Source organism: Staurois parvus, unplaced genomic scaffold (genome assembly GCF_062004578.1).
Source record: "Staurois parvus isolate SC_StPar_1 unplaced genomic scaffold, SC_StPar_1.0 ptg000052l, whole genome shotgun sequence".
Taxonomy (NCBI): domain Eukaryota; kingdom Metazoa; phylum Chordata; class Amphibia; order Anura; family Ranidae; genus Staurois; species Staurois parvus.
Window position 1 is genome coordinate 2,773,650 of NW_028317848.1, and position 15,489 is coordinate 2,789,138.

General features: G+C 40.9%; 1 protein-coding gene across 1 annotated transcript in view; it reads left to right on the top strand.

The window, feature by feature from the left end:
- Positions 1–15,489, top strand: part of SPAG1 (sperm associated antigen 1) — a 114,190-nt gene that overhangs the window by 27,007 nt on the left and 71,694 nt on the right. The window contains exons 9-10 of the mRNA XM_089666487.1: positions 2,423–2,529; positions 4,027–4,159. Coding sequence (XP_089522613.1) covers positions 2,423–2,529; positions 4,027–4,159 — 240 coding nt within the window. The remainder of the gene's footprint in view (positions 1–2,422; positions 2,530–4,026; positions 4,160–15,489) is intronic.

A 15,489-nucleotide genomic window follows, 5' to 3' on the forward strand; every position in this document is an offset into this window, starting at 1 on the left:
GGATTACCAAGAAAAATTATAGCCATAAGCCAAGTTGAATCATTTTAATACTTAGGATTCTCACTAGTTTTGTCTTCAGTTTGTGTCGGTTTTGCTTCTCTTGGCTTTTCTCTTGTATTCGAGGAAAGGGCTATCTCTTACAACTGCACGTGACTACACGCTTCAGGTTCTTCCTCCCTTGACTCAACCACGAAGGATTCTGCTGCTTTAGGAATTGGTAGCCCCTCTCCATGAGGAACTGGACGTATTGCCGATGGAATATTTGGATAGTGCACAGATAACTTTTTCTTCTTATTTAGCCCTTTTACAATTGGAGGCACCATACAAAAGTAACAATTACTAACATGATCTGTTGGCTCTCTCCAAATCATTGGCACAGCGAAAGGCATAGATGCCTTTTTTCCATTCAACCATTGCTCCAGTGCCGTCCCACAAGAATTGCAGCATATATGTGGTGCCCAGCTCTTGTCCTGGTCTCCTATCTTGCAGCCAAAATACAAGTTGTAGGCTTTCTTAATCATTCCTGTTATCCTCCTTTTTTGTGAGATAAAAGTTATTTCACCGCAGATATAGCAGAAATTATCTGCTTTATTCACACAAGTTCGAGGCATTACTGAGTAGCCTATATAAGCAGAAAACGAAATGTAAAGACGAACTCCAATCAGCTACAGATACTGCAGCTTTTATGCAGTGAAGTGATGCAATTAAAGGCTAATATTGCATCATCTCAGTATACATGACATTTTCTATTGGTCACCAGTATCAATTGCGCAATATGCAGCTGAAGTTGCATGATCATTTTGAATGGCTTACGTCATTATATGGGTGAATATATCATGGAAACTAGAGCCAATAAACATTTTTTAGGGTCATTTTCGTTTTCAGCACCCCAAAATTATGTAAGATTAGCTAATTTTATGCCCAAAACTTTTTACCTGTTGAACAGTGTTATCAGTGTATAAGAGCAGAGTTGTCTGTCTTGCTTATAGCAAACAATCAAATTTGTCCATGTTTGAAGAAGGAAGGGGTGAATCTGGTTAGACTTTACAGTATAGGCCACAGATTTTCTTTCAGGCACTTTGATTAAGAAAAAAAAATGCATTGCATACTAGCACATTATGGCAGACTTGCCTACAAAACAGTTCCCTTCAGTGGCACCCTGTCACCATTGACGAAATCCATCTTCACCTGTTCTCCTTTTCGGGTTCATTTGAATGGCCGAGCCGCGATGACATCACTCCATCACATGCATGCAGAAGTCACGGCCATGACATAACTTTCTTAATGGATAAAATGCCATCCTTTGAGAGCACAGTCCTCATGCGCCGGTGACGTCAGCAGCTTCTACACATGTAAATATCTCCTAAATGATGCACATTTAGGCTTACCTGTAGGTACAAAAACAAAGGGAGTTTAGTCCCAATTTAATTAAACATATTAAAAGCCAAGTCGATGTCCATGGTCTGGGTCTGCAGCCCCCACTCCCTTCCTGAATCCAAGGGTTCTTCTCCCCATAGGCTTCTGTTTCACTTTGAATTTGGTGCTGTAGTGCGTGGCTCTGCTACTTGCATAGTCTGTTCATCCTTTTCATAGACATCTGTGAATGGAGAGACTACAAGTCCCATCTGCCACCATGGCAGAGGAACTGTTAGATCTCAATGGCGCACAGGTATGCTGATGTCCACACACCTGTGATCTGTTAATACTTTTCAAGCCCTGTAACCAAAGGTCCATATCGCAGTGCGAATCTGCAGCTGGAGGAATAGTTTGCAGGAGAGTGTGCAATGCTGTATAATCCACTGGTTGTGATTGCAATGCTTTGGAGGCTCCAGTGCAAAAATAAAAACATTCACATTTTTTAATCAATGTCGGTGCTTATTTGGTAATTATTTTTTGGGGAAAAAGTATGCCCAAGATAATGAAAAAATAAAAGCCAATTTACCATACCAAAACTTTATTCTCTCAAGCTGTGGCCTATAATGGTCATTCCCAAGTCTGTACTTTCAGTACCTACCATCTTTAGTGAGATTGTCTGTCAGCAGTGTTGGAGTGGCCATAAATCTCATCCTGCCCCTGATTCAACAGCACAAGCTAGGAATGCAGTTGTTAGAACAATGAGTGCACTTGTTGGAAGTGCTTGTAGTTGTGCACAGAGAATTTCTAACTTGTCTATCTCTGATATTTCCCTCATTCAATTGTGAAAAGGAAAGGAAATAGAATGTAGTATGAAGGGGGAAGGTCAGTGCGGTCCAGGGCAAGCAGATATTTTAACTTCCAAAATTCTTGCTAACCTTTCTTTGAGCAGAACCTCTAGTAAATGTTTTTTTTGGCCAGATCTTTTCTTTTAGTATGAATTACATTTGCATATATTTGTTAAGGGCCATTTTTGAATTAGTAATATTTATTCATTTTACCACTCCAGCTCTTTTACGTCGGGCTACGGTCAACAAAAACTTTCAAAATTATCAGGCTGCCTTAGATGATCTGAAGACTGTCTTGCATCAGGAGCCAGACAATCCTGTAGCTAAGGTAAAGGAATATTTTGCTAATAAAAGAGGCATCATTTATTGTTTTCCTGCATGCATGACTTTGAATATGACATATAACTGAAGGAAGATTTACTTTACTGTAGTTAGATCCATAAAAGATTAACTCTGATACAAATGCTTACACAGATGGCATCAAATAGTTATTTATTTATTTTAGGTACTGTACTTTATAGTGCCGTCAGTTTACGCAGCGCTTTACACATATATGTTGTACATTCACATCAGTCCCTAACCCTCAAGGGGTGTACAATCTAAGGTCCCTAACTTACATTCATACATACATATATGAGGGCAGTTTAGACAGGATCCAATTAACCTACTTGCATGTCTTTGGAGTGTGGAAGGAAACCGGAGTACCTGGAGGAAACCCACGCAGGCACAGGGAGGACATGCAAACTCCAGGCAGGTGGTGCCGTGGCTGGGGTTCGAACCAACGACCCTAGTACTGCCAGGCGGAAGTGCTAACCATTTAGCCACTGTGCTGTCCAGTCATTACAAGTAGTTTTCGACACCCACAGAGGAATTCTGGTTATTTAGTCATTACATGTATTTTTATTAAATTTAACTAATGTAAGTTCTTACATTGAACTTGGTATTGGCCTCTTGCAGTCCCATTGCAGATTTAGGAATCAATCAGGTGTGCTGAGCACAAATGCATTGCCAAGAAACATGCTGATAGCAAGCGATAGCAGAGTGAACAGAGAGGTGACCTCATTAGTCTGTTGCTGCTCTTTCATTGTCCAGTGAGCAGGCTGGGGTGGCATATTTACATTTCTGTATTTATAACTAGCTTTGCTGTGTGAGGGAGCTGGTTAATCTCAGAACTGAAAGAACAGCTAAAACAGTTTCCACATATGCATTTTAACCCCTTACTATATACACCAGCATCCCTTTTAACTGGGTTTGTATGGTTGGGAAGGTCTGTTTAATCATGTGTGGTCAGATGATCAGGAGCCAGTCCCACCAGGTCCCATTCATTAGTACAGACTGAGAGCTGTCTTTGACAACTCGGTCTGTCTGCTGGGAGCGTACTGTCAGTAAAGCCAAACATCTTTGCCACTGCTTATTTGCATCATATGGGCGGCAAGAGGTTAAATCTGTATTTAGCTGTTTCAATGGAGTTCAGCTTTAAACAAAAAGTTTGATTGGTCAAAATGGATAATTGCAGTTTTGTGCTTGTTTTCCTTTCTCCTGTTTGAATCATTCATATTAGGTACTGTGTTTTCCCTTCTGCCTTACTCCATAGAAGCCTTGGTTTCCATATTTTGTGCAAAATAAGCAGATGGACTTATACTATAAATGTGTTTCTGTTAAAAAAGTAGAAAAATGTGTGAGCTGTTTTCATCATTTACAGTTGGCTTAAAAAAAGCTAAATAAACTGATTTATTTTTAGAACATAAGGGCCAAAACTGCTGTGAATAGTCTGTACTCAAAGCTATTTTATACCATTGGTCCTTTGTTTATTTCTCCCTTCTAGAAAGTTTTGTGTGAAGTCGAGGAGCTGCTGCACAAAGAGAAAGAAGAAAAACCAAAGAAAGGACACAGAATAATCATTGAAGATGTGGAGGGTTTGGATGAGGAAGATCAGGAGAATCCAAAAACCAGGAAAGGTAATCACCATATAGTTATTTTTTTATTACACACACGCGCGCGCGCGCGCGTGCTGCAAGTATAAAGCGCCATGGCTAAGTACTATAGCTGGTAAGGATAGAAGTGACCAGTGCTCTCAAAATGATAAGTTCAATATTGTCTCTGTGTAAACGAAGATCAGAGGTCATATATCCATCAACTTCTTACTGTGAATCCAATCTTCCCATACAGTTATCTCCAAAAAAAAAAATAATATATAGTGTAGCATGCTCAATACACCATGCCTCAAATCCTGTCTAATGTTCCCACATTGATAATAAATAACCACATGTGTATTTGTTCACCAGTGTTCTTCTTTATCTACCTTTACCCTTCATATACCTGATGTATATCCAATCAATTATTCTCAGATTCTTGGGGGGGGGAATGTTCCAGCACACTGTTTAAAAATATTTATGCTGCTGTCTTATCTCCACTTTAAACTGTCTCATTGCTATACTCTTCTGGTTCTCCTCCTACCTATCGCATCACTCCTTCAGCGTTACCTATAACTCGGTTTCCTCCTCTACAAATTCCCTTTCTGTAGGAGTCCCTCAAGGTTCTGTCCTTGAACCCCTTCTCTTCTCCATCTACACCTCCTCCCTTGGTCACTTGATAAACTCCCATGGCTTTAAGTACTATCTCTATGCTAATGACAAAGAAATGTATCTTTCTACTCCTTACCTCACCCCTTCAGTCTCCTCTCGCATTACTAACCTACTAAGTGACATATCAGCATGGATGTCACTCCACTTCCTCAAACTCAATCTTTCTAAAAACCTTCAGGCCGTGCCCCCTCCCCTGACTTCTCCATCAAGACCAATAATGCAACCATCAGTCCCTCCCCTCATGCTAGGGTACTTGGTGTAATCCTAGACTCCCATTTGTCCTTTCAGCCCCAAATCCAATCACTGTCCAAATCTTGTAGACTTCACCTCTGCAACATCTGCAAGATACGCCCGTTTTTAACCACTGAAACCACTAAGCAACTTATTCACTCCCTTGATATCTCTCGCCTTGACTATTGTAACTCCTTCCTCATTGGCCTACCTCATTGCAGGCTATCCCCTCTTCAGTCTATCATGAATGCTGCTTCCAGACTCATCCACCTTACTAACCATTCCATACTGCCATCCCTCTCTGCCAATCCCTCCACTGGCTTCCCATTGCCCAACGAATAAAACTCAAAACATTAACAACATATAAAGCCATTTACAACTGTGCCCCAAACTACATCACCAATCTTGTCTCCAAATAGCATCAAAACCATCCTCTCTGCTCCTCCCACAACCTCCTGCTCCCTAGCGCCCTTGTCTCCTCCTATCATGCTCGTCTGCAAGACTTCTCTAGTGCCTCTTCCATCCTCTGGAACTCTCTACCTCAATCTATCTGTCTACCACCTTCTCTGCCCACTTTTGGGCGATCTCTGTAAACCTATCTCTTCAGGGAAGCCTATCCTGCCTTCAGCTAATCACTGAATCTTCTATCTCTCCTATCAGTTCATCCCACACAGTTATTACCTTTTTGTACTACCAGACCCTCCCTCTTAGATTGTAAGCTCTCCCTTTATATTGTAAAGCACTGAGTAAACTGTTGGTGCAATATAAATCCTGTATAATAAGCACTATAGCTGGTCGCCTTCTCATGCAATGTTTCTGATCCTGTTGGCAAGGCTACATCTCAGAAACCAAATCATTACCCAAACAAAATCAGCTAAAATAAGATTGATGTGACACTGTTCAGACAGGTCAACCAAAGCATCCCACTACTTAAAGCAGAACTCCGAGCAAAAACCTCTTTACATGTCCTTGTTGCTGATTTCCTACCTTCAGTGAATATGTTATCCTTCTACTGGTTCACACAGTAGTTGCTCTAAAATAGCCTGTTCATTTTCAAATTGAACCGTTAATTCTTTTTAGTTTCCTGTTTGTAAAACCGGTGGCTGCTATGCCTCCTATTCCCCCAGCCACTACATCCCTTCTGTAGTTCTTTCTCCAGGAAGCAGTGATGTAATTCAGCCCCACTTGCAGTGGTGGGCAGACCAAGACTCTAAGACACTTTCAACATGTACAAGCCTAGAGTACCCGCCCACATTCAATACAATTCTATGTGATTGATGGGAATTGTAGTTTCCTTTTACTGCAGAGAGCGAGAAGAGGATATGATGCAACCCCTGCTGTTACATCTCCTACCTAGCATGGCAGATGCTGTTATCTTTTGAATTACAGAGATGAGGTCATGAAAATTCAATTAGACTTTTCTCCAAAATGGTTGCAATGAGATCACTCTTGTACATGCATATGGAAGTCACTTCATCAAGACACAAATGCCGTAAATGTACTCTGAGCTGCGCATGCACCACTCAGTGTACAATACTACTGACAGGCGGAAGGGCAGTTACGGCAGAAGAGAGTATTAGGGTCTCTTCTGTCATAAAATCCCTACCTGTCAGCATTTTTGTAATCAGAGTTTTTCGTTACATTGAAAAAAATTGCCTGTGTAGCTCTAACCATAAATACCTTTTGCTGAACCTCAACTCCTCACTGCTAGTGCAGCCTGAAGTACAGCCCATAGGTGACAAATTCTTAAGCCTCTTTTTGTGCAGTGAAGCAATATACTAAATATTGCTTCCCAACTATTGTAGAGCTGCAGCTGCCAACAATCACTGTCATTATTTTGCATAATCTGTTGTCTTTGCTATAGAATATTAATCATGTAGTTTGCTTCACTATGGCAATGGTAAGTGTTTTGTGTTGCCTCCAGCAGGGATATAATAAAAAAACAAGAATGTTTTTGATCTTATTCATATCAAATTCTCCCCTGGAAACCTAGAATGGTTCTGCTGGCATTCACTTATCTGGCACGTGTAATAAGCGCACAGTGACTGAGATTAGCATCAGGCCTTAATGAGATTCATGTTCACGTGGGGCCAAAGTGACATGTGTGGAGCTCTAGTTACAAAGCAACTGACCTCTCTGTAGTAAAGCAATGTAGTGAGCAGTGACTGTACAAAGTGCAGCTACTTGTAGCAGCTGGATTGAAATTTAATAAAGTGAGTTTAAAGCAAACTTGTAGGGAGAGAAGTAAAGGGTTGCCATCACTAACCCCTTCATGCAAATGTTAATTTCTTGGCTATCACTGCTTACCTCCTCCTGCCAATGCTAATTTTCTAGGCAACCCAACGACTTTATTACTATTTGGCTCACTGACTCAGAATAAGTCTGCATTTTCTGTGCTCAGTCTGGCTTCACCTGTTGCAGCCCAGTGATTGAAGTCAGAAGCAGCCAGGTCCATAGCATTTTTTGAAGAATAGCATCCCCATATTTCTATTAGATCAGGTTTACATTACACAAACGTATTGCACTAAAGGTGTGTGCATAACACATTTAAAATTATAATTATTAGTCTTTAATAAATGTGAGTAAAATAGATCTGTGTCATTCCAGAAAACCTCTATAAATCCATAATGTCAGGCAAACGAAAAGTGTACTTTGTTAATTTCCTTAAAACTACCACCATTACTGTTGGGTAACACATTCACGTTCTCTTTGGACCTGATTGGAAGCCAGGTATATATGTGTATATGTTGCCGGATCCCAGGCAGAGTTTGGATCTCTGTGCTCGCTGTGGTTCGTCTTTTGTTCTGCACTCCACTAGTCTCCCTGGCCTCTCCTTAGGCTTCTCAGGACACTTAGGATGTATTGCTAGAGGCTTGGTGGGTCACAAAGAAGACTGAGACCCGTAAAAAATAAATAGCTCACAGTGTGATCCAAATAAACCATATTAAACCGCAAAAAGTTTAAAGGACCTATTTTCCCCAACGTGTTTTCATCTTATTCAAGACTCTTCAGGTGTGCTTTATACAAAGATGATTTATACAGTGAGGAACAGAAGTATTTGAACACCCTGTGATTTTGCAAGTTCTCCCACTTAGAAATCATGGAGGGGTCTGAAATTCACATTGGAGGTGCATTCCCACTCTGAGAGACAGAATTAAAAAAAAAAAAATCAGGAAATCACATTGTATCATTTTTAAAGAATTTATTTGTCTTGCACTGCTGAACATAAGTATTTGAACACCTGAGAAAATCAGTGTTAATATTTGGTACAGAAGCCTTTGTTTGCAATTACAGAGGTCAAACGTTTCCTGTAGTTCTTTACCAGGTTTGCACACACTGCAACAGGGATTTTGGCCCACTCCTCCACACAGATCTCCTCTAGATCTGTCAAGTTTCGGGGTTGTCGCTGAGCAACAAGGAGTTTCAGCTCCCTCCAAAGATGTTCTATTGGATTTAGGTCTGTAGAGTGGCTAGGCCACTCCAGAACCTTGATATGCTTCTTACGGAGCCACTCCTTGGTTATCCTGGCTGTGTGCTTTGGATCGTTGTCATGTTGGAAGACCCAGCCACGACCCATCTTCAATGCTCTGACTGAGGGAAGGAGGTTTTTGCTCAAAATCTGACAATAAATGGCCTTATTCATCCTCTCCTTAATACAGTGCAGTCGTCCTGTCCCCTTCGCAGAAAAGCACCCCCAAAGCATGATGTTGCCACCCCCATGCTTCACAGTAGGGATGGTGTTCTTGAGATGCAACTCATCCTTTTTCCTCCAAACAGGACGAGTGAAGTTTAGACCAAAAAGTTCTACTTTGGTCTCATCTGACCACATGACTTTCTCCCATGCCTCCTCTGGATCATCCAGATGGTCATTGGCAAACTTCAGACGGGCCTGGACATGTGATGACTTGAGCAGGGGAACCTTCCATGCAATGCGTGATTTGAAACCATGACGGCGTAGTGTTCTACCGACAGTGACCTTTGAAACTGTGGTCCCAGCTCTCTTCATGTCATTGACCAGCTCCTCCCTTGTAGTTCTGGGCTGATTCCTCACCTTTCTTATCATCAGTGATACCCCACGAGGTGCGATCTTGCATGGAGCCCCAGTCCGAGGGAGACTGACAGTCGTCTTTAGCCTCTTCCATTTTCTAACAATTGCTCCAACAGTTGATCTATTTTCACCAAGCTGCTTGGCAATTGCCCCGTAGCCCTTTCCAGCCTTGTGGAGGTCCACAATTTTGTCTCTGGTGTCTTTTGACAGCTCTTTGGTCTTGCCCATGGTAGTAGTTGGCATCTGACTGACTGGGGTGGACAGGTGTCTTTAAAGAGCTCAGACAGGGGCTACTAAGTTAGATTAATGAGTGGAGTAGAGGTAGACTTTTTAAAGGCACAGTAACAGGTCTTTGAGAGCCAGAATTCTTGCTGTTTCTTAGGTGTTCAAATACTTATGTTCAGCAGTGCAAGACAAATTCTTTAAAAATCATACAATGTGATTTCCTGAATTTTTTTTTTCAATTCTGTCTCTCAGAGTGGGAATGCACCTACAATGTGAATTTCAGACCCCTCCATGATTTCTAAGTTGGAGAACTTGCAAAATCGCAGGGTGTTCAAATACTTCTGTTCCTCACTGTAAATGGTTACTGTGGGTTAGCACACTTTAGACTCCATGCACACTAGCTTTAAAAAAAACCCTGCTAGCAGCAGCTTTTGAGCTTTTTTTTATTTTTTCTGCCCTAGAAGTAAATAGTGTCATTTTATGTGTCCATAAAGGGCCTGGTATGGATTGGGGCTTGAACCCCATGCTGTTTTTTTTCTCAAGTAATTGCCAACAATTACTTTGTTTACACCTTGCTGGCAGCTGATGAGTCATCTGTTAAGCATGCAGCGGCCAGCTTGCCGGCCTGCTCCTTAACAACCAGCTATTCATTGGTTGTTATGGATGCCAAGGGCTGCCCATTTAGAAAGAAAAAAAACACTGGAAACCAGCTCTTAGCAGCATTTAGGAGCATTCAGCGTTTGTTTTTTCTGCTGCCAAATCGCTCCCAAAAATGCAAACAAAACAGTTTTTTTTTGTCCTAAATGGTAAAGCTAAAAAAACACTTCTAGACCTAAATAGTGCGTATGGACACATAGGATAACACAATTTACTTCTACAGGCAGAAAAAAAAGCTCAAAAGCTGCTGCTAGCAGGGTTTTGTTTGTTTTTTTTTTTTGGGGGGGGGGCACTCTGTTTTTTCTTTCTCAAGTTTTAATTGCAGGCAATTCTTTTGTTTAACAACCAGCTTACACTGCTAAACGCCAGCAAACTGCCACTACAAAAACGGAAAAAAGCTGTGAATAGATGCTACAATTGAGGGTTTTTTTATCCAGCATTTTTCCATGTTTTTTTTTTTCGCTCCTAGTGTGCATGGAGCCTTAAACCTTGCCTTCAAAGGATTTAGTCATTGGGTCTGAGGAGACAAGCCAATGGCCATTGTTTGATAGGTGATGTTATCTGTAAGGTTGCCAATGCAATTTTTTTTCTTTCTTAGCAGCCCAATCTTCCATGGATCTGATTGTCTTTTAGTGACAGCTAAATCTGACATCTCTAGCTGGTCCAGGTTTGTTTGAGGGGCAGTGGGAGCCATTGTTTAGCAGCTAATCACAATAGTTTCTGTGGCTCTTGAAAAATAACATCTTCCATCCTGGCTTTTTGATAAACAAGCAGATCTCTCTTGGCCTTGAAAGTCTAGGAAAGTCCATAAACAGGCAGGGTGCAACAATTGCTAGCAAACCGAGAGCCTGAGAGCTTCAAAAGTCTATGTGTTTCCCATCAGTTGCTTGACTGTACTTGCTGCCTTCCATCTTCTGAACATGCAGTGTGTATTAGACCAGGCAGATGGCCATAGCAATTACATTGCTGGCCTTACACCTGCAGAAATTAATTTGACAGTTTGGACAAGAAGGTATAAAAATTGCTTGTCCAGCCATTGGATGGTGCCTTTATGGACTTGACATTGTTTGAGTACCATGTCAAGGCTTTGATTTTTATAGAACGAACATTCTACTTCCAGGATAACTTTGACAAGTGCATACGTGTAAGACTACTTATGATTTTTCTTGGCCAGGAGCAAATTCAACGAACAGATATTCATTAGTTCCCATTAGATTTGACAGAAACTTTCCATCTATGACCTATTTTTTTTTTTTCACTCACTCTGTTCAGAAAGAATCATGCATTTTAACCCTTAGATATTCAAATAAATATTATGATAACTACAATTTTCTATCAGAAATCTTTAAGTGCATGGCCAGCTTTAGACTCCAGGTGACTAATGACTAGCTCACACTCCAGTTAAAGTGTCAGTATCAGATAAAATGTAAACAGACAGTGTCTCCTCATCCCTTCAGGGGTAAGTGACAGTATCTGTGTACAGCTCATCCCAAGCCCACTTTATTCTCACCTTTCCAGTGCTCCCTCTCCATTCCTTACACTGTCGCAGATATTTTCAAAATATCTGCTGTTGGAGCTCAGAGAGAACCTTTGAAGTCAACCCTCCTCATCTGAGCCAACAAATAAATATGAGGGGCGTTCAAGTCAAACTGGGACTTTTGAATTTATATAATAAAAGAACAAATTTCAAGGAATGTAAACTGCATTTATATTTCCACATACGCCCCTGCTACATTTATACACTTACCCCAGCATTTAGCTAATGCCTGGAAAGCTTTGGCATAGAAAGATTTGTCAGTACGCCTGAACCATCCTAGGGCAGCTTGCTTCACTTCATCATCAGTGCTGAAATGCTGACTTCCAAAGAGGTGTAAATTACTTGGAGCAAGGTCCGGGCTGTAAGGAGGATGTGGCAATACCTCCTGGCCAAGTTGCTGTAATGTGCACGTAGTGCGGTGAGCAGTATGAGCTTGTGCATTTTCCTGGAGAAACAGGACGCCCTTAGTGATCAACCAAGCTGTTTTTCCCACTGACTTGCATGTACATCACTCAGAACATGACAGTAATACTTACTGTTGATAGTGGCACCACAGGGTAGAAAAACCACCATGGCTGGGATTGTCACTGACGGATGTACGGCCATCTTTGAAATGTTTGCACCATTTCTTACTGCGGCTGAGTGTCCCATCTCCGTACTGTGCTTGAAGTCTTTTGTGGATGTTCAATGCACGCACTAACACTGTCGTTTGCCATCTTGATTAACGGTCTCTGGACTGTGTGAAGGCAGAAGGTCATGCCACCATGGGTTATTGTGGTCTTAAAAAAAGTATATGTATGGGAACAATATAAATAACCATGACAGGAAGGGAAGGGTATATGGGGGGATGTAGCATGATATCCTCCCTGATTATCATCTAGTCAGAGCCAAGCTGGGAAGGTCCCTTTGGTGTAGAGTAAAATTGCAAAATTCATGGAAATCTTGGACCACAGTCCAAGGGACCCAGACTTTTAGAAAGGTTTCCTGGATGTTTGTTTCAACAGCCAAGAGGTGCTCCATGCTATTTACTTTCTGTGGTCTAGGAGGGTAAGTGTCTCTTGAGAGTGCCTGTGATGCTGAATCACTGTTCAAGCTGCAATAATAAAGTTTCTAAAGGTGCCATTTTTGTCTTTCTTGATGGGATCCAGTAATAGGAATATTACAATTTGGGAAATGTTGGGAGACCGTGATTCCGGTGGTCTTTGTATAGATCATGAGGACCATGGGACCACAGAACCAAAAGATATGAAGCATTGTTCTGGGGGATGTCTCAGGCATCTCCAGAACTGCCTGGTGAGTGAAAGATTTGGTGCAGTGTAGTGGGACATCTGTACCAGAGGGTGAGAATCCTAAAGCGCCACTATAATTTACTAATGAAAACCATTATTTAAAAGTTACTACTTCTGAGAAGGAAGTCTATTGTTTTTCTTCAGGTTTCTGATCAAAGGTTTATAACTATTTCAAAAACACTTTCACTTTCATCAGCTCACACTGATGTGTGAAGTGTGTCATGACTTCTCTTAGATGTGTCAATTCCCTCTTAAGCCCGGAACATTATTATATAGCCTAATATTTTTAAACCGCAATTATGTATGTCAGAGAGAAAAACATTTTATTTAATTTAATCTCTTTGCTGTTCTACTCATACATTAGATACCGAAAAGTATTTTTACAAACATAAAGTAGATGTAAAATCTCACTGAATGACATCTAGTTTGATAAACACAATGAAACATAATCAGCTGACATTTTTAAATAAAATATACTTTCACCATTTTTTTTTTATCTTTTTCGTCTCATTGCTGCTGATTTCATGCAGCATTTTGTAGCCACTTCATGTCTGTGCACTACAGCAAATGCTGTACATCATTTCTCAGGGGCATGGGATTCTCACCTCGTAACAGGAAGTTCCCGAACAAGGAATTTCATGGTGGAATAATATGGTATTTTTTTAATGAAACCCTTAAAATTAGATTATTATGTTAACATTCACATTACATTTTAGTGATTGGGTTTACATAAAAAGGTTAGCACTTACACACCAAACTTTGTGATCAGAGGTTCACACTGTACTACACTCTTATGGTGGCCATATACGTAACAATCTGATCAGTTCTTCACAGAATGTGACAATATGATCAAATCTATGAATTATTAAAAAAACACTTTTATTTACATGGGGAAGATTGCATATCCATTGGTCCATGCGAATCTGCATGTACATTTACTGTCACATTGATGATTCTAACCAGTCATAATTGATCTGGTCCATGCTGGGAGTTCTGCATGGAAAAGTGGGAAAAGAGTAGGGATTTCAAATTCCTGGACCACTGAACCAGCTGCGAGGGTGTTAACAGCTTGACAACCCCAGAGGTAAGTATCGTGGGGACCTGGGGGGGAGGGTGTCGTTTACCTTTTACATTTTTTCTGTAAAAGTGAACACTTTAACTAGTCTTCAGACCTAAAATGATTTTTAAACTGTATGCAAAAAGCGTAAAAAGTCTGTGGCAGCAAAAGGATTAGATTACAACATGGCTTGTGGTGTTATTATTATTATGAATATTATTATGTATGTATTTATATATAAATATGTATATGTACACACACACATACCCTCTGCAACATTTCCAAGTTATGCCCCTGCCTAACCAATAACACCACAAAGCTCCTAATTCACTCCCTGATTATCTCTCGCCTCCACTACTGCAACTCCCTCATAATTGGCTTATCTTTACATAGACTATCCCCCCTCCAGTCCATCATGAATGCTGCCGCCAGACTCATCCACCTTACCAACCGCTCAGTGTCTGCTACCCCCCTCTGCTGATCCCAAATCTGGCTTCTGCTCACCCAACAAATTAAATTCAAGATGTTAACAACAACTTACAAAGCCATCCACAACTCTACCCCCAGCTATAGCACTAACCTAGTTTCAAAATGCCAAACAAATTGTTCTCTTCTTTCCTCCCAAGACCTGTTCTCTAGCCCCATTGTCACCTACTCCCATGCTTGCCTCCAGGACTTCTCCAGAGCCTCTCCCATCCTCTACAACTCCCTACTCCAATCTGTCCGACTATCTCCTACTCTGTCCACTTTTAGACGATCCCTGAAAACTCATCTCTTCAGGAAGACCTATCCTGCCCCCACCTAACAACTGTATATTTATTCTTTCCATCAGTTCATTACCCACAGGTATTACGTAGTTAGTCTGGCTGAAAAAAGACAAAAGTCCATCCAGTTCAACCAAAAAATAAAAAGTTATAATCCTATACCACAATTAATCCAGAGGAAGGCAAAAAACCCAGCAAAGCATGATCCTATTTGCTCCTGCTGGGGAAAAAATTCCTTCCTGATCCCCCGAGAGGCAATAGGATATTCCCTGGCTATTCAACTTTACCTATAAATGTTAGTATCCAGTTATATTCTGTGTATCTAAGAAACAATCCAGGCCTTTTTTAAAGCAATCCACTGAGCTGGCCAGAACCAACTCTTGAGGGAGTCTATTCCACATTTATAGTTACATAGTTAGAATTACCGTTTGTATCTGTTGACCCTCCCTTTTAGATTGTAAGCTCTAATGAGCATGGCCCTCTGATTCCTACTGTATTAAATTGTATTGTAATTGTACTGTCTGTACCTTACGTTGTACAGCACCGCGTTAACTGTTGGTGCTATATAAATTCTGAATATTAATAATAATAATTTATTATATTTTTCCACAAAAATGGAGTTACCCTTTAAATGTGTGGCGTATCAGCTGATCTTTGAGATCTGATAATTTTTCTCGGATAACATGTAGATTATTATTATTATACAGTATTTTTATAGCGCCAACAGTTCTCAGCGCTGTACATTACAATGGAGACAGTATATGAGACAGTACAGTAACAATACAATACAGGAGGGGATCGAGGGCCCTGCTCCTTGGAGCTTACAATCTAGGAGGGAGGGGAGAGTGGTACAGGAGGAAATAGCTGTGGGGGATGGAGTGGTGGGGAGAGCGGA